The sequence below is a fragment of the Plasmodium chabaudi genome (genome assembly GCF_900002335.3).
Source record: "Plasmodium chabaudi chabaudi strain AS genome assembly, chromosome: 12".
NCBI classification, from domain to species: Eukaryota; Apicomplexa; class Aconoidasida; order Haemosporida; family Plasmodiidae; genus Plasmodium; species Plasmodium chabaudi.
In genome coordinates this window covers 1476514-1496291 of record NC_030112.2, presented here as the reverse complement: position 1 = coordinate 1496291, position 19778 = coordinate 1476514, and the positions used below count along the sequence as shown (strand labels likewise).

The 19778-nt window shown below is 22.6% G+C and overlaps 4 protein-coding genes across 4 annotated transcripts; 1 reads left to right on the top strand and 3 right to left on the bottom strand.

The window, feature by feature from the left end:
- Nucleotides 1-992: 992 nt before the first annotated feature.
- On the top strand, nucleotides 993-2297 carry PCHAS_1240500 (conserved protein, unknown function; the record flags this gene model as incomplete). The annotated part of the gene is made up of 1 exon (XM_730411.2): nucleotides 993-2297. The coding sequence occupies one exon, from the start codon at nucleotides 993-995 to the stop codon at nucleotides 2295-2297; it is 1305 nt and encodes a 434-aa protein (XP_735504.2).
- A 926-nt stretch (nucleotides 2298-3223) lies between these two features.
- Nucleotides 3224-8172, bottom strand: PCHAS_1240400 (structural maintenance of chromosomes protein 6, putative; the record flags this gene model as incomplete). Its single annotated transcript, XM_737511.2, has 3 exons — nucleotides 3224-3267; nucleotides 3364-3455; nucleotides 3554-8172. The coding sequence occupies 3 exons, from the start codon at nucleotides 8170-8172 to the stop codon at nucleotides 3224-3226; spliced, it is 4755 nt and encodes a 1584-aa protein (XP_742604.2).
- Nucleotides 8173-9869: 1697 nt separating this feature from the next.
- Nucleotides 9870-11924, bottom strand: PCHAS_1240300 (acyl-CoA synthetase, putative; the record flags this gene model as incomplete). The annotated part of the gene is made up of 1 exon (XM_016799008.1): nucleotides 9870-11924. The coding sequence occupies one exon, from the start codon at nucleotides 11922-11924 to the stop codon at nucleotides 9870-9872; it is 2055 nt and encodes a 684-aa protein (XP_016654359.1).
- Nucleotides 11925-14859: 2935 nt separating this feature from the next.
- Nucleotides 14860-16782, bottom strand: PCHAS_1240200 (zinc finger protein, putative; the record flags this gene model as incomplete). The annotated part of the gene is made up of 1 exon (XM_016799007.1): nucleotides 14860-16782. One exon carries the CDS (start codon nucleotides 16780-16782, stop codon nucleotides 14860-14862), a length of 1923 nt encoding a protein of 640 aa, XP_016654358.1.
- Between the last annotated feature and the right edge of the window lie 2996 nt (nucleotides 16783-19778).

Here is a 19778-nt window from a genome sequence, read left to right as displayed (position 1 = left end):
AATTATTTTAACAAATATATATAATTATTTATTTATCTATTTATTCACGCATTTATTAATTTACACATTTTTGATGTTTTATAATATTTATGACGTTGCATATTTCTTTTACTTTATATATTGCTGTAAATTTTTAAGACGATTAAATTTTTATTTTATTTATTTTAATAATATTAGATCATAATATTTTGAAATTTTTTTTTGTCATGTTTTATTTCCATTTCTTTTCCCTATTTTACTTTTATAGTTTTCCTCACATTTCCTTAAAATTTTTGCTTTCCCCTCTCTCCTTTTTTGTTATTTAATATGATTAAATTTCATATTTTTTTCTTGTGTTTATTTTGTTTAAAGTAAATATTTTTAAGATTTACATGTGTTTGTGCTTAAACTGTTTTTATGTCATTTTTTTTTTTAATTGTTTTTTTGTGAAGGCATTTTACTAAGCACATTTAATAATGTAATGTAACAATTTGTGTAACATTTGTTTTATAGATGATTTACTTTTTTTTTTTCCGTCACGCCTTATATAAATATAATATGTTTCATTTTTTTTCAAAAAAATTATTTAATTGAAAAAAAATAGATAACACCCAAAAAAACAAAAGTATATATTACATATATGCATGGGCAATTATAGATACTATATATATGTTGTAACCATATAAATTTTCCACCAATCGACAATGTGTATTTAAATATGTACTTGTTTTGTTAATACTGTATAAGCAGCTATTAAAGACTATGTAAATCATTTAAATTTATAAAATATTTTGTAACTATATATATATTAGTAGTAAAAAGTGCAAAAATTAATAAGGGTGCATAGGACTAATATAATAAATGCAACAGAACGTTCAAAAAAAATATATAAATAATTATATACAAAAATAACATTACAAAAATTGTAAAAAAAATAAAAAAAAAAAAATAAAAAAGCTACCTGTATAGCTATTTTTTCTGAACTGTTCATACAAAAAAAAAAATTATAAGCAATGGCTTTAATAAATTTTAAAGAAAAAATTCAAATTTTGTTAAAGTTAAAAGAATCATTAATACCTAAAATCGATGGAAATTTTATAAAAGATTGGGAATTGGAAGCCCTTAATTATCAAAATACAAGTGAAAATATTATGTGTGAATTAAAAAATGTAAATTTTATAGAAGGTTTAGTTGATGGTATTTCATCGCAATTGTCTTATTTGAGAATAAATCTGCAAAATTATGAACATATGCTTGAAGATGAAAAAGATAAATTTAAAAGATTATATGTGTTGGCTGCCCTTGGATTAATTGCAAAATTAAAACTTATTTTATTTTTTTCAACTTATATAAATTCAAGAAAACATAAAAATAATAAAAATTTTTCTGTTATGAATGAAACCACTTTTAACCCAGAACAAAATATATCCGAAAATGTTTACGATGAAAATCAAAATAAAATAGAAGACAATTCATATGAAAATGATATACATAATTCTGACTTAAAAGGAAATTCAATATTTACAAATATCGAAGAACAATATTCACAATTAAGAAATTGTACCGAAGAATATAAAGAAAAACTTTATAATGCAATGGCATTTAATGCTTTATCACAGTATAACGTACGCATAAACAATTCGAAAAATACAAATGATGATTATATTGATAAAAATGGAGGAATGTACAGTAATAATATAGAACATAATTCAAGAAATAATAATGATATTATGGGAAGTAACATAAATTGTAGCATTCATGATAAGCATCTTTCCACAAATATGGGAAGCAATATGACCAATACTAACCATATACATAATAACAGTAATAATTATAATACACATTTTATAAATAATATGCAAGATATCCCTATTAATGTGATGAACAGTTTTAATATTGAAACAAATGAAAGAGTACGAAGCAATTCTTCTTTAATATCAAAAAAAAAAAAATTACAGCTACCTCAAAGCCAAAATAAAACAACAAATTTTCTAAAAAGCTCACAACCATTAAATGGTATAAAAAATAACCAAAGCCACCATATTATGAACAATTACAATGATCACTTAAATAATGAAACACATAGATATATAAAACAAAATCAAGATAAAATTTCGAATTATTTAACAAACGTACACCATAATATGAACACAACAAACAATGATAGTTCTCAAATCATAAACAATAATACAAATTTAAATAAGCATTACAAATATGAAAATAATAACACACACAACGATAATATTATGCAGTCTTATAATAACGAAATATATGAAATAAATGATAGCACATATAAAAATTGTTACTATATGCAGTAAAAAAAAATTGTAATAAAAATATAAATCATATTACAATTTTTTGAAAAATATATGCACACACACCATATGGATATATGTATTGTGTGTAGACATTAATGTGAATGCATATTTGCATATCTTAACTTATTTAAGTATAACAAAATTTTTAGTATCTTTTTGAGTTAAGCAATTAAATTATATTTTTTTTCATTTTTGTCATTTTGTATTGTTACTTTCATTTCCCTATCTTTTTATTTTTCGTCATTTCGTTATTTCTTTCAAAATTATTCGTAAAATCTTTTAAAATTTATAATTTCTTTATTGCTTCAACAAAAAAAAAACATATAAAATATTCTTTAATTTGTTATATGACTATTAATTCGAGAAACGGTTAAAAATGTGCATAAAACGCGAGCATACTTATACATGGTATTATATGTGGCATTACGCATTTTTCATTTATTTTTGTTGTTATATTGTCAATTTACATTTTTATATTCCTTATGTAAATGGCCGTCTATATATGCATATTCATACCATTTTATTTTAGTTTTTAATAATTAATAAGGACAAGCTTATTAATGCATAATGTACTTCCTTACACATATAGCCATTATTATAATTTTTTTTTCTCCCATTTTTTGTAATAATTAATATATAATTTTTTTCAAAATATTGTAAATTATACAACTGTTTATGTGGGAAACAACTCAGAGAAACACACAAATAAAAAAATACACACACATATATATATTGCCCATATATATAATTATAATATGTAAATATGAGCAATAACAAGCCATGACCATGCAATAATACAATAATCTTTAAGAGTATCCAATAGCTTCTTAAAAAGTATTGTATTGGTTTTGTTTAAAATAAGCCATTTAAAACATTAAAAATACATAAAAAAAATTAAAACGCAAAAAAAAAATAAAAAATTTTCATTATGACAAACTAAAGATTTTAGCTTTTTTTTCCTTTGCCTCCTCTGCAAAAAAGTAGGAATAATTTGTCACGCGTAAGTAATTACTAGAAATACACACACAAAGCATGGATACCAATTTTAACAATTTTTGTAGCTTACCTAAAAAGAGCTCCGTTATTTCAATATGCGGCGTTATGAAGAAGTACTGCTTATTGCCACTGCCTTCAATGAATTTGCAGAACTGTTGCATGCTGCAAAGAAAGAAAAGAATGAAAAGAAAAATAATTTGCTTTACAATGGTCATTTGCAAGACTAAAATTGTTATATTAACACTTTGTTGATAACTTACTTCTTAACCCGAGTGAGCTCGTCCATGTAGACATCAAGCTCATCAAACATGTGGAAAGACGAACTTTCTGTTAGTGACATAGAAGCCAAAAGAGCCATTTGTATAGTTGATCTTTCTCCACCAGATAAAGAGGAAATTTCCATAAATGTATTATTAGATGAATCTTGATTTATTGATACCATAACTTTTATAACTTTTTTAAAGTCATCAAATTCAATTCTCCCTTTATAATTATTCATACTTTTTAATATAGTTATAAAATGGTTAGTAATTTGTTCTTTTGTTATATTTAAAACATTAGAATATTTATCTTTTCTTAGTTTAATATTAGATAAATGCATATCATAATTTTTTTTTAAATCTGATATTTGTTTCATTTGAATGTTAAAAGATTTTTCTTCATTTGAATATTGATCAATTAAATTATTAAAAAAAACATTCATTGAATTATCTGTTGATTCATTAGTATTAAAACCATGTGTTTTAAGTATTTCTGTAATTTCCATTTTTTTTTCACATCGTTTTTTCCATAAAATATCTGAATATTTTTTTCCTTCTATATTTATTTGATTATTATTCCATAAATTATTTATTTCATCTTCTATTTGATTATTTTGCCATTCATCAGTTTGGGTATAAATAATTTCATTCCCTTGATCAGGGTTTATTATATCATATAAAATGTTCTTAACATATTTTTCTAAATGTATTATATCTGCTATTTCCCCTTCTTTATCTTTATCATTCAAATTAGTCAGATTTTCATTTATTTTATTTGAATTTGGGTTGTCTACATTTCCATCTTCGTTACTTTCATCACCTTTAGATATAACAAACATTTTATTGAATGAGCTTAGACAAGATAGTGGAATAGGAACAGAAAAAGATTCCTTTTCAAATTCATTTCGTACAGGAATTTTTGTTGTAAATCGCATATCAATATATGCATCTTCATAATTATTATTAACATTTTTATCATTTCTTGATAAAGATAATTCAGGATTATCATTTACATGTTCATCCATATTTATGATTAGATCATTTTTCTCTACTCCTTTATTAAGTTCATCATTTTGGTTATTTACTTGCTTTTCAATAACAACATTTTCAATTTCTACATTGGAAGATCTATCTTTTAATATCAAGAATGGATTATTTAGAAAAATATTTTCAAGAACACAATTTGCATTTAATGTTTCAAAATATATAGAATGTAATTTATTTAAAGATGTTAAAAATTTTTGTTTATTTTTTATACATACTTCATCATTTTTTAATTTATCTTTTTCAAGTTTAGTTAATATTTCATTTAAATTATCATATTCTTCTGCCATCATATTCATTTTTTTTTTTTTTTTTTTTAAATAATCTATATGTGTCGATATAAAATATTTATGAAAATTTGTAAAATTTTCTGCATTTTCTTTTTTTTTTTCAATTATATTTATGTATTCAATAATTTGGTTCGTATTTTCATCTATTTCATTAATTTTTGCATCTAATTGTTCAGAAAATATTTTATCATGATTCTGTATAAGTTCATCAACATTTTTTATTTGATCAGTTAATTCATCTTGTGAAAGTTTACATTTTGTTATAGATTCATTTAATTTTTCTATTAAATTTTTATATGATAATATCTTTTTAGATGTAACAACAATCTCATCTCGTTTTTCCATTTTTTCATTTTTTAATTCTTTTAATTGTTCTTCTTTGGTAAGTCCATTACTATCTACCTTGTCTTTTCCATTCTGATTATTTTCCTTATTATATGAATTGTTATTTTCATTTTTATCTAAAGTTAAAAAAACAGGGGCTTTATAATTCTCTTCCTTAAACGGCTGATAGTGTAATCCACCGTTCCCCATGACCTTAACTAAGACATATTCATTAATAACATAAATAGATTTTATGTTTTTTTTATTATTCGTATTTAATATTTCTTGTACTTCCGTTGAATCGTTACAAATTAAAGTTTGTGCAATTTTAAAGTTATCATAGAGATAAAATAATAAAGATGTAGGAAGTAAATCAATATTTAAATAGGAATATATTGTATTCCCATTAATTTTGTTAAGAAAATATTCAATATTTTGTAATAAGCTTTTACGATCTATATGATTAAATGAATTTGTAACTATTATATTTAAATTTTTAATGTTTCCTTTTCCAAAATTGCTAGCTTTTATCAAATTATTTTTGTCTTCATAACAGCTAACTAGCCAAGAATAAAATATATCGCCAAGATGTTTTTCAATTACAGAAAGAATTTTATCATTTTTAACTCGATCATTCATTTTTATATATTCACCAATAGGTCCAATAGGTTCATATTTAAATGCACTTTCATTTCTTCCTGCATGTGTAGATACATTATTGCTAAGTTGCCATTCTTCTGGGATGGAAAAATAATCTTTTTCTGATTTATTAACAATTTTATATACATGTTTTATATTATTCCAAATTGAATATATATCATAACCATATATATACATTTTTTTTTTAATATGAATATTTTTAATTTTTTGTATTTCTGTAGCTTGACTAGTAATTATATCTATTTGTTTATCAATTTCTTGGATTCTATTTTGTATTTTTTTTATAGAATATTCTAAATCATAAATTTTATTTTCTTTTTGATTAATTTCAAATTGTAAATCATGTTCTTTCTTTCTTTCGTTTGCCATTTTTTCATTTAATGAATTCATTTGTTTTTCATATTTATTTAAATGTTCTTTTAATAAATTTGTATTTTCTTTTCGTTTATTTAACATGTTTAAATCATTTATTGCACTTTCTTTTTGTTTTATATAACAATTCTTTAAGTCTTCTAATTCATTTAGCATATTAGTATATTTATTTATCTTATTAACATTTTTTGAAACATAATTATATACATTAGTATCCATGTCTATCAAATTTTGTAGTTCCTCTTTAATGAATTCATTTTTCTGAACGAGGTTACACATTTGATTTTCTATATTATTTATTACTTGTTCATTTTTTAAATTTTCCGATTTTAAATATTCGTTAAAAAGAATTATAGTATTTTTTAATAATTCATAAAATACAAAAACCTTATAACCATTATCATATTTTTTTAATTTTTTAAATTCATAAATTAATATATCATTTCTTTTTTTCATATTATTTAATTCTTCAACTTGTGGTGCTAATAATATTTCTTTTTGTTTTATCTGTCTTTCACATTCTTCCAATAAGCTAGTTTCTTTTTCAATTTCTTCTTCTACAATATCTAAACCAACAGAGGACATAAAAAATTTATATAATCCCTTTTCACTGATGTTACTAAAAAACAGTTTACCTTTTTCTTGATCTAAATATACACATGGACTTTTTATATTCAATTTTATTACATTAAGATAGTTTTCTATATATCCTCGTTTTTGCACTTGTTTAAATATTGCTTCTCTATTCTGTTCTGTTATTTCCCCTACTGAATTGTAGCTTGCATCTAAATTAGATGGGTTCTCTAATGCATTATTAATCGAATGAATCCGTTTTGGAGTATCATCAGAAATGGAATACGGTAAACCAGATCTTCGACTAAAATAGTTAAGTCCATAAATATAAAATTTACTACTATGAGAAGATATAATTCTTTTTACAACTAGTATGTCTCCATATATATTTCTTTTAAATGAATTCGGACCAGAGTTTGATAAAAATATTTCTATATGACAAATTAGATTCTTTTTAGTTTTATCATAATCTTTTATATAGTTAGCTATACTTGTATCTCGACCTGCATTTTTCCCTTGGCTACCTAACCCAACAGCTACAGCTTGAGCTATTGCACTTTTACCTCTTCCATTTTTACCAATGATTATATTTTTATAACAATTAAAAGATAATTCTAAATTTTCATGATTTAAAAAATTACGTATTCTCAATTTTATTATCTTCCCTGTAGTTCCATAAAAACTTCTTATGTCTACATCTTCCAATACACTAATATTAAATACACTATTTTCTAAACCCTCGTCTTGTAATTCTTGTGCATTATTTTTATTCGATGCTCGTCTGGGGGTTCTATTCGAATTTTTATTAGATTTTTTTTTAGCACTTCCCTTTTCTTTATCTTTAATTATATTTTCTAACCAATCAGAATCATCACTATTATTTCCACTACTAATACTTGCTTCTTTTCTTGGAGATAAATCATTATTATTATTTTTTTTACTTCTTGTTTTTCTTCCAAAGAATGAAACAGAACTATTTTTACTTGAATCTAATATGTCCAATTCATTTTGTATATCACTAGGATCATTATTTAAATCTGTACTTATTTTCATCAATTTTGTATTTTTTTTATTATGACTAACTTTATCATTTCTTTCTTTTTCAATTTCATTTTGTTTATTATAGTCCATATCAGATAATAAATTATTATCATATATTTCCAAACCATTTACAACAACGTCGTTGTTAATTTTTGTTACATCTTCTTCATGCTGTTCTGCATGATTACTGCTTTCACTTAAATTTCCTGACTCATCATTTTCATTTCGTTTTCTTTTTTTATCAGTTTTTTTAGCAAATGTATTTAAATATGTTTCATCATTTCTTTCATAACTATCATTAGTATCTAGATGCATCTTACCATTTAATCAGTATTTATTTGCCACTTTTCAAAGTTTTCAATTCGTAAATAATAAATCTGATTGGCATAGCAAGCGGAGTGTTCTAAGAAGTCAAAACGAAATATGCACTATGTTTTATGCCTCCCAAAGGAAATGCAATCATACTAACAAAACAAAAGAACTGTAATTATATATGTTTATATTTACGTATGCATATCGATGTATACCTTGGAAGGACATCCATATGAGAAATGAATTTCCTTTATCTTTTCGCTTACTATGTAACGTATTTTCTTTTATTAATTTATTTTTTATATCTTTAACCACTGTGTGTACCTTTATTTTCCCTCTCCCTTTTAGTACCCCTTATTTTTTTGCTTTAAAATAAACAATTCATAAGGTACGTATTTTAGGAAATTGGAATGTATGCCATATTTTTTTACTAGTTACTTTTTTTATGCATAAAATGTTGCTACAACAAATATAAAAAATAAATAAAAATTAAAAAAGTATAAAAAAAAATATATGAAAATAATTTTAAAAAATAATAATTCCCTTAATTGCGTAACAGTGAATTATGACACAATAATATACGGAAGAAAAAAAAATAAATATTTTTAAGATAAAACAAAAAATAACTAGATATGAACTTATTAGAAGAACAAATTTTATTTTATCCCTTTTGTTTACAAGTCTATCCTGTTTTTTTGTTTTCCCAAAAAATACACATACTACACAATAAGCATATGTAAATAGCCTTTTTCATATATCGTATTTTTTTTTCTTAATTTTAGACTTACAATGATATAAAAATGGAAATTATGTAATTACAAATTTAAAAAATATATATACATACGTGTGTGTACAAAACTTTGTACGATCAAAGGGGTATTAAAATGTTGGAAATTTCCAAAGAGTTACATATATTTACGTGCAAAATGAATGGCAAACAAAAATATTTTCATGTTTGCAATTTTGTCAAACAGGGGAGTTCCATGTCTAGCCATACTATCACACACAGTAATATGACTGTATGTTTGGGATTGTAAAATTATATAAATTCTTTATAATATATTTTTTTAAAATTCTTAAAAATAAATAATAATATAGTGAATATAAGCCAATTTCGAACCTTATATATGTATAATACAAATCATAAAAATTAATAATAAAAACCTTAAATTCAGCAATTACATACACAACTATTATTATTAATAATACGTAATATATATATATTCAATAGGTATGTAAATATATATCCCTAAAAAAAAGGAATATACAATACATACTATATAGTAAAAATAATACAAAAAATGATAAATAATATGTATATAATTACGAAACTCTCAATAATCAGCAATAAAAAAAAATATATATGTAATATTATACGGTATGAATTTTAAGTTTGCATAGAATAAAATGTAGCCTTACAATAATATATATACTATGGTCACAACTTTTATAAAATCGTTTTAGTAAAAAAATTAAAAATAAATAAGAAGGAAACAAAAGAATATAAAAAAACATAGAAACAAAGGGAAGAAAAAATTATGAAAAAACAATATAAAATGCAAAGATTATGCAATTTTATATAACCAAATTGTCCTTTTGTTTTTTCATGACATATATATACTTGGATCCCTTAAAAAAAAACCATAGTTAATAATCATACTATTCTCTTAATATATCATCATCATGTTTCATTTCATTTTTTATTTTGCATTCGTTTCTTTATTATTCAATTGTGCTTTTTTTACACGTTCATACATTTTGTCAATATCTTGTTTGAATTTAATCTGTACAGCATGTCTTTTTATTTTTCCAGTTGGTGTCATCAAATCATTTTCAATAGTAAATCCATCCATAATAAAATGAATATCTTTAATTTGTTCATATCCATTTAGTCCATTATTTTTACCGATTTTAACTAAATCTTGGATAACATCATTTTTGAATTTTTCTAATTTTATAATTTCATCATTTGGTTTATTTATTTTATTTTCCTTTGCCCATATTTCCATTGTATCAAAAGATGGGAAAACAATACATACTAAAAAGGATTCATGCGAATATCCAAAAACAAATATCTGCCCAATAAATAATGATTGTTTATAAACTGATTCTATTTTTTCTACTGCTACATATTCACCTTGTGATAATTTAAATATATTTTTCTTTCTATCAATAATAGTTAATGAATTGTTTGAGCTAAAGCAAGCAATATCACCTGTTCTCATCCATCCTTCTTCATCTATCAATTCACTTGTTTCTTTCTCTAACTTAAAATATCCTAAACTACATATTGTTGGGCCTCTTAAAAGCAATTCACCCCTTGGTGGATTATCAGTAACTAAATAATTCATTTCTGGTACGGATACTAATCTAAATTCAGTAGCTGGTAAGGGACCACCAATATGTCCTACATCCTTATCATAAGTATTTGTAATAAATAAACAACCCAATCCTTCAGTCATACCAAACCCTTCCATTAATGGAACAGAGAATATACATTTTAATCTCTTTGCTACTTCTACACCAAGAGGAGCAGAACCATTTAACATTCCTCTTACATTTCCACCTAATATTTTTTTTGCTTTATTAAATAATAATGTATCCCAAAAAAAACTAGAAGGATTACCAGTACTATTTAATTTTTTTATTTTCTGATCAAGTCCCTTATTAAACAATGATTGTAAAAGCGAGGGTTTTTTTTTTAAAGAATTGCATATTTTTTCATGTATTCTATTATATAATCTAGGTACACTAAGAAATAAAGTTGGTTTCAATGCTTGAATATCATCAGTCAAAGCTAATATATTTCCTGAGTAATATCCAATTCTTATACCTAAGTATATAAATATAGACAACATAATCCTTTCATAAATATGTGCTAATGGAAGATAAGATAAATGGGTATCTTTTTCATCTATAATAAGATTAGGTAATTTTATGGGTCCATAACATGATGAGGCCATTTGTGCAACAAAATTGTGGTTAGTCATTATAACTCCCTTAGGATATCCAGTAGTACCAGATGTATAACATATTGAACAAATATCATTTAATTTTCCTGGTTTGGGTTCTAATCTTTTTTTCTTTCCTGATTCTATTAAATCATCCCATGTTACTATTTTTATATTTAATTGACTACTTAATTTTTTTATTTCTGGATCTATTTCTTTTTCAACTAATATTAATGTTTTTATAAACATTTGTTCAAATGATCCCAAAGATTTTAATAATTTCAAGGCACATGGTTTATTACATGTAATTGTTTGCATCATTGTTTGATCTAATATAAATTTGCTAGATTCAATACCTAATGAATCATATAAAGGTACGGTAATAATATTAAATGCGTTACAACTAAAATCACATATATTCCATTCTTCACAATTAGGTAAATATAAACCTAAAAATCGTCCTTTGGGAACTGTTGGATCTTCACAATCAATTACTGGACATACATTCTTATTTATTAAACCGGAACCAACTAATATAATCAATTCTCGTACTTCTTGAAATGTTTTCCATTGATATTCACCTAATTTACCATCTTTACGAACTCTTGTACCAAAGCATTGCTTATTTTTATATTTCTCAGCTGATTTATTAAACCCATCCCATACACTAGTTAATGGAACCTCGTCAAAATTATCTACCAACTTATCTTTGAACTTTGGATTTCTGAAAACACCTGTCGAGTCCTTACTCTTGGACGGGCTATATTCAACAGAATAAAGAAGCTTACCCGTGCTAGTAAACATTTTGTACTATCTTTTTTTTAAATACAATATAAAATTTAAAAATAATCTGGTTAAAACCGTGTGCTTAATTTCCTACAGGAATATTTAGCATATAATTAAAAGAACTTATTGTACAAACAACAAAATATAACAATTAAATAGCATACCTTAGCTATGCAGTTTAATAAATATGTCACAATGAAATATATATATTTAAAAATATTATGATTCTACACAAGCACTACAATATGCATATTATTTATATATATGTGTTTCTTTATTATCGGTATGCATACAAAGGGTTGCTACTTATTTATAAAAAATTATACTAAAATCATATAAAAATATTTAATATATTTATGCAATTTACAAGGTTAAAAAAAATATATATATTATTAAATATAGCCTAATTGTGTTGTGGTGTTATTTTTATTTTTTTAAAATTTAAAATTAAAATAAAAGAATTATTAAATAATTTATTATTCAAAAATATAAACATTCAACTTTTATTATTCTATACAGTAAAAATATATAACTATATAATTATTTATTATTTATTTTTATAAAATTAAACTTTCTATGTATGCATTAAAAATAATACAATGTAAATCATGTTATTTTCTAGTCATGTTATAAAATTTATAATTTATTTTAATAAAATTTTAATATATTTTTAGCATATATTAAATATTTTTAGGAAGCTTTAACAAACAAATATTAAAATAAAGTAGCAATAAATATTATTTATATAATATTATTTTATAGTAAAAATTTTCCTTTATTTTTAAAAAGTAAAATATATATATAGTACATTATCTAATGCATATAACAAAGAAATAAAGTTTAATTAATGTATTTTACAATATACCATTAAGAGAATAATTATGCACGCTTATTACCTCCATTTATTTAGTTTTTTGTAAATACTCTCTTGCATTTTTTAATGCATAATATATATCGGAAGCTTCTATTAATAATATTAGATTATATTATTATTTTCCATATGAAAACGACATTTAATATTTAAACGAGCTATAGTGTGATGAAAACTTTTTTTTTTGCCCTTCAAATTTATGGAAAATACATGCGTAGTAAATATTCATTATTTAATAATTATTAAAATGTAAAGCAAACCCATATGTCGGTAATAAATATGCATATTGTAGCGTGATAAAAAACAGCATATTTTATTATTTATAAATTTTATTCATATATTATTATTTTTAATCGAATATAATTAAACGGTTAAATTGGTAGTATATTTATTTAGTATATAAAAAATAAAAAACATAAATTCAACTTGTAATATCATATTCATCATTTAGTAAAAATACTTGTTTTATTGCATATTAATATATATATAATTAATTGTATGCATAATTTTTTTTTAATATAATTAGCTTATCCTTTTTATGTAGAATAATATTGCTGTACATAATAAAAAGGGAAATTAAAGGGAATTAATAAAAATATGCTAGCTATTTACATATTTTAGCTAATTACATATATAAATTACTACTTAAAAGAATAAAAATTTTATGAACGGTTAATAAAAATAGGTATGTATAAATTTGGTTTTCTAAATTTTGGCAATGTAAATATCACATATTTATGAACATATAAGGTAAATTGGTACTTTTTTGAATTATTTACTATTGATTTATAAAACTTTAAAATAGTGAATTAGACTATTTGGTTTTTAGCGCCTTAACCAGTTATAAAAAATAATATAAGAAATCAGTATTTTCCATTTTCCTAATTTTTAAATATACATGTGCAGTCTTAGCACATATATACTCATACACATTCTTTAGTTTATTTTGACCTCTTTATTCGTTGAATTATAAAACTTTAAACGAAAAAAATAGTTTCATTTCCAATGGCAATTTTCATCTTTTTTATTTAAGGAGAACAAACACAATCTTATTATTTGCCATTTGCTTGATTAATTTTTACTTTGCCCTACTTAATTTTCAAGCAAAATGGCATTGTATTTTCGAAAGACGGAATATTATTTCCTAATATTTAAGATTATATATATTTATTTAATATACACAACATAACATGAATGTGTTAATTGTTTTTTGAGTTTCGAACCATCTCATATAAAATAAATTGCTTATAGCATAACATATATGTAATATTAATAAAACAAGATATGAAATAATACATTGATTTTAAAACAAAAATGAATATTTAAAAATGAAATAAAACATTACTCAGAAAACTTGACAAATAAGGGACGATATATAAAAAAAAATACACTTTACATTTATAGGAGGGTATTATATATATTCATAACATTTAATTAACTGCGTAATGAAATGAGGATACATAATAAAAGAAATTAAAATATGCACATATATATAATATACATATGTAATATGTATGTTCGGCATATATAATATGCGCCACATACACAGCATGTAAATAAAGCGTGCGTTATATATATAGATATATATGTATACAAATCTACAATGCATAGGCATATAATAGATTCGAGGAACGCATAAAATAATATAAATTTTTGCATAATGAATTGACACATTTAAAATAAAAAATTATATAATATATATATTATACATATTCAAATTGGGATTTGAATAATTCCAAAAGATTAAAATCTGATCAAAAAAAAAAAAAAAAAAAAAAAAAAAACACGCACAAAAGTACATTCATATACATAAAGCATGCGGCTATTTCTAATACATAAAAATAAAATATTTTTTGGAGACTTCATTATAATGATAGTTATGGTTACTATGCATAATGTGTGCCATACTCTTTCATTTTACATACCACTAAATTATTTTTTTTATCATCATATGTTGTGGTTATGTATGTTTAGGCATTACTTGAACTTTACAAATACGAAAATTTTGGATTTAAATAAATAGCAAATATTGTATACTTACGCATTGCGCAAATTGGGTATTCGATTTTATTTGTTAACTTTTCAATAATCAAATATCTCTACATCTTGTGCAATTTTTGAAGCTGGTGCTGGAAATTCATCTTCGGGGAAATTCCAGAAATTGGAGCAGCTAGCCAAATTATTGTTATTTATTTTATAAATGTTTTTAATATTATCATTTATGTCATATTTATTATTATTATTATTTGCATTGTTATTATTTACATTATTATTTTGGGAATATTGCTCAGGTGTGCGTGATAAATCTGGGTTCATTTGTTGTTTCATAATATTTGCTGGTATAGATGGAGATTTATATTGCTCATACATGTTATTATTAACACCTTGATTCATATCTGCATCATTATATAAAAAATTTTCATCATTATAATTATTAGCATTTGTCATTTGTAATAATTTAAAAAACTTTTTGATATCACTAGTATTAAATTTTTCATTATCATCTTCAATAACTTTTAATACGCTATCTTGTGCTGTTATTTCCATATGCTCAATTGTGTCTACTAAATTAGTTTCATTACCTTCAGCATATTCTTTAGATGAATTACTTGGGATTCTCATAGGTGATGAAGGTTCTTTAGTTGAGAATGAAGAATAATGTAGCCCATCATTTTTTTGTCCTCTATTAATTCCATAATGTTGGTTAGTTATATTACTATGTCCACTAGCCATACTTACATTTGAATTCATTTTTGTGTTCATTCCAATACTCATATTTGATCCTCCCATATTTCCATTTCCTGTTTTTACCATAGTATTATTATTTGTCATGCTTGTTCCCTTTTTAACCAATGCTCCTGGTCCTCCTCTATTGTTACTATTTATCGAACAGTTCATATTCATATCTTGATTCATCATTTCATTTATAGATTTATATCCTCCATTAGTATTGTCACTACTTTTATTTCCTGCACTATGGATTTTTCGAATATTAAAGTTGCTTAATATGCCTGCACTACTATTACTAGCATTGGCATTGTTGGTATTATTCATATCATGGTTATTCATTAAAAAGGATTTAAATTTTAAGTTATTCATATTGTTTCCATCTTTATTATCTTTACCTTTTAAGAGAGCATATAATTTACTTGAGTAAGAGGAACTTTTTCTATATGGCTTGTTCATATTATTATTTCCATTATTATTAGTAGTATTCATTATATTGTTAAGAATATTTTCATTAATATTGTTATGAATAGCTAGCTCATTATTATTATTCATATTTGAAGTAACATGGCTATGTATGCTATTGTTACTATTGCTTGGGTTTAAGTCCATATTACTAGTTCCTAATAAAATACTATTATCAACACTTGCATTTTTCATATATTTTTTTCCAAATCTAGTATTATTTAAACTATTTTGTAATGAATAATTATTACATGATATTGAAGTCGAATTTTTTAAATCTTTTTCATTTTTTTTGCCAACACCATTATTATTTAAATTTCCTCTATTCTCATCCATAAAAAAATTATTTTTAGGTTTGCTTATTTTTTGCATAGAAGCTGTTAAAGGTGCAGCTAACATCAAATTTATTGCATTTTGTGATGGGGATATATTTCCAGGTAATGGTCTTAATTCTTCAATATAATGAGCATGTCGACAATGAGATTCAGCATTGCATTTCCCTCTTAAAAATTTAGTACATGGTGCAGTTTTATATAAATCTCCTGTAGGTCTTAATTCACATACTGAATGTGCATAACTACATTTTTCATTTTTACATAATCCTGATTTTTTTGCTAATGGGCATAAGCTAGTAAATGATAAATCAGGAATTGGATTTAATTCTTCTTGTGAATGTGCAAACAAACAATCTATACCTCTATCACATCTCCCAGAAAAAAACCATGGGCACATTTTAGTTTTATAAAATTGTTTTTTTCGTGGTATTTGAGTCACAACTAATGGTGATTGATTATTCACGTTTTTGGTCATCATTTTTTCTACATAAATTTTGAATAAGTAGTTTTATATATTACCTATCAATGTATAGGCACCTGGTGTTATTGTTTTTTTTTTTTTTGTAAAAATAAGTTATATGTTTTTTTTCTTTTTTGTTTATACTCGTTTTGAATTAGATATAAATTGCTTTGAAAATTGGTATATATATAATCGTTTTAGTATATGTATATCTCTCAATGATCGTACGTACTTATGTAAGCATATATATAATTACATAGGAGAGCAAAATAACACACTTATAAATACTCTCACCACAATTGCTCTTATCAGTAGACATAAAATGTATGTATCTTTTATATGGTTCTATTTGTTGCCCATAAAAGTATTTATAAATATAAAACATAACCAAATAATTTCTTTAGAGCTTGCTTAAAATAAATAAATATAAATATATATATATATCTTATTTTGCATATAAAATTTTAAAAGCAATAAATAGGATATATATAACAAATAGATGCATGCATGTATATACTCTCACCAATGCACTCTAAATAAAAATGTATTTCGTATAAATTCGTATTTACATGTATAAGCTTATGTATATATATATATTCATAAATATGTATGCATGTATTTTCACTTATGTACATACATTAAGATTTTAATTAGAAAAATATCGTATTTAATTCTTTCTAGCGTTTCAACAATTGTTGATTCATATTAAAATTCAAAGTAACCAGAAAAAATATGAACAATGGTAAATAGCAAAGTAACAAAAATAAGGGCATGAAAAATAAATACAATGATAAAACTGTTTACGATAAAAAAAAAAAGAAACGATTTAGTATATTGTAATTTATTTATATCTTTACAATAAAAACGTAAAAAAAATATATAAAATAATATGAAAAAATAAAAGATAAATTATGCATACGTATATTCATATACATATTACATACACATATGTGTATAATAATAATGAATAAAATATTTTATAAAAATAATTTTTTGAATTTTTTTTTTATATGTAAGTTGGAAATATTTAGCCTTATATGTATGTGTATGCATCAACTTTTAAAATAATAAGCACTACTACACTACTTGCTAAAGAATAAGCTCAACTTAAAAACGAAATGATTATTGGACTAATGCTTACTAATCATTAAAACTTTGCAATATTATATATTTATTTATTACATTAAAAAATAAATAAAAGCATATAAAAAAAAAATATATGTGAAAAAAGCACAAGAACAAGATAAACAAGAACAGGAAAAGAGAGAAAAAAAAAAAATATATAATAAAATAAAAATAAATTATAATATATGTACTTAAGCCTAAATAAGCATTAAACTAAATTCAGATACTAAACTTATATATATAATATATATAAGTTAAAATATATTATTTTTTTTACACAAATGGTGTTTTTAAAATAAAAAAGAAAACTATAAACACATAAAAATAAAATTTTATCAATTTTATTTAAAGATATTATATATTAATAAAACAAAAAAGACAACTTTTAAAAAAAAAAAAAAAAAAACGAAGGTATATATATAATATGAAAAAATATATAATTTATTTATTTACTATTTATCAAGAATGTTAGCAGATATAATCCAAATAATGATCAAAAATAAAAAAAATATATAATTATAATATGCAAAAGAACACGAAATAATACTAAAAGAAAAAAAAACTATAAAAAGGCGTCTATAAATAAAACAATATATATTACACTAAACTGTCGATATATTACTTAGGACAATAATGTTGTAAAATTATAAACAATAAACTGTTATATATAGATATAAATATAGCATATATATATGTGTATATACATATAGTGTTCTACCATATTTAAAAATGTATTATTTATAAAAAAAAAAAATATAATAATAAAATTCAAGAGCGTTATATGTATTGTTCTGATAAAAAAAAAATTTATATATATATACTTAAAGAATATATGAAAAATTAAAATATAAAAAAATTATGAATTTTTAATATTAGTAGAGAATACTGAATAAGGGTGTTCTCTAAAGTGTGTGGGGGGGTATACATTTTACATATGTAAATTATATTTTTTTTTTTATTTACATATGTGTATACATGTCAAAACATAAAAAAATTTTAATTTAGATATACCACTTTTTTTTTAAGGGTTTTTAATACTATACTATAGCATAAAATTCATTATACCAAATATAAATAATAGTGTATTAAAAAATGATATGTTGTATTGATATATATTTAAATGCGTGTAGAGCATGCTACTGTAATTTTACATTATAAATATAGCACTGGAATGCTATACATATGAATACTGTCGTAGTTATTAAATGCATGCATTATATATGGGGGTTTGACTTCGTATTATTTATTCATGTATATATAATATATTAGCGTGTAAATATGCATATGCTATTCGCAATTATGTATATATAACAAGCTATTTAATAATAGTGACAGTCGTATGTAAAATATGGTTAAGCCTTTCGCGATATTTAAAACAATATATATATTATGTAAAAATTGTTATAAATTAAAATGTGAATTTGTATAGGCAAGTAAAATAATAATAAATCAAAAAAAAACAGGGGAAGTAATGCATATGAAACTATAATAATATAATTTAAATGTAGGAAACAAAAATAATGATAAACTATAACATGAGTATAACATAAAAAAAGAGTGTTGGAAAATCAAGTTTTAAGCTTTCGTTTTCTTTCTTTCTTGTTTTTTTTTTTAAATATTCTATGGAATTTTTGTAACTATTATATGTAAATATAATAATCTAAGGACACAATGAAATAAAATTTATAGAGATAAAATATTATATATAATAATGATGAAAATTGTTTTTATAAAAAAAAATTAATATGTATTTAATATATGTATAATAATATAAATTGAAATAAAATAGAAAAGTGAAACATGTTTAACTTTATATATATGTATAAAATATTTATAGTTTTAACAATTATATTTTTTTTTATTAATTTTCTTATTTTCTTTATTGTCCA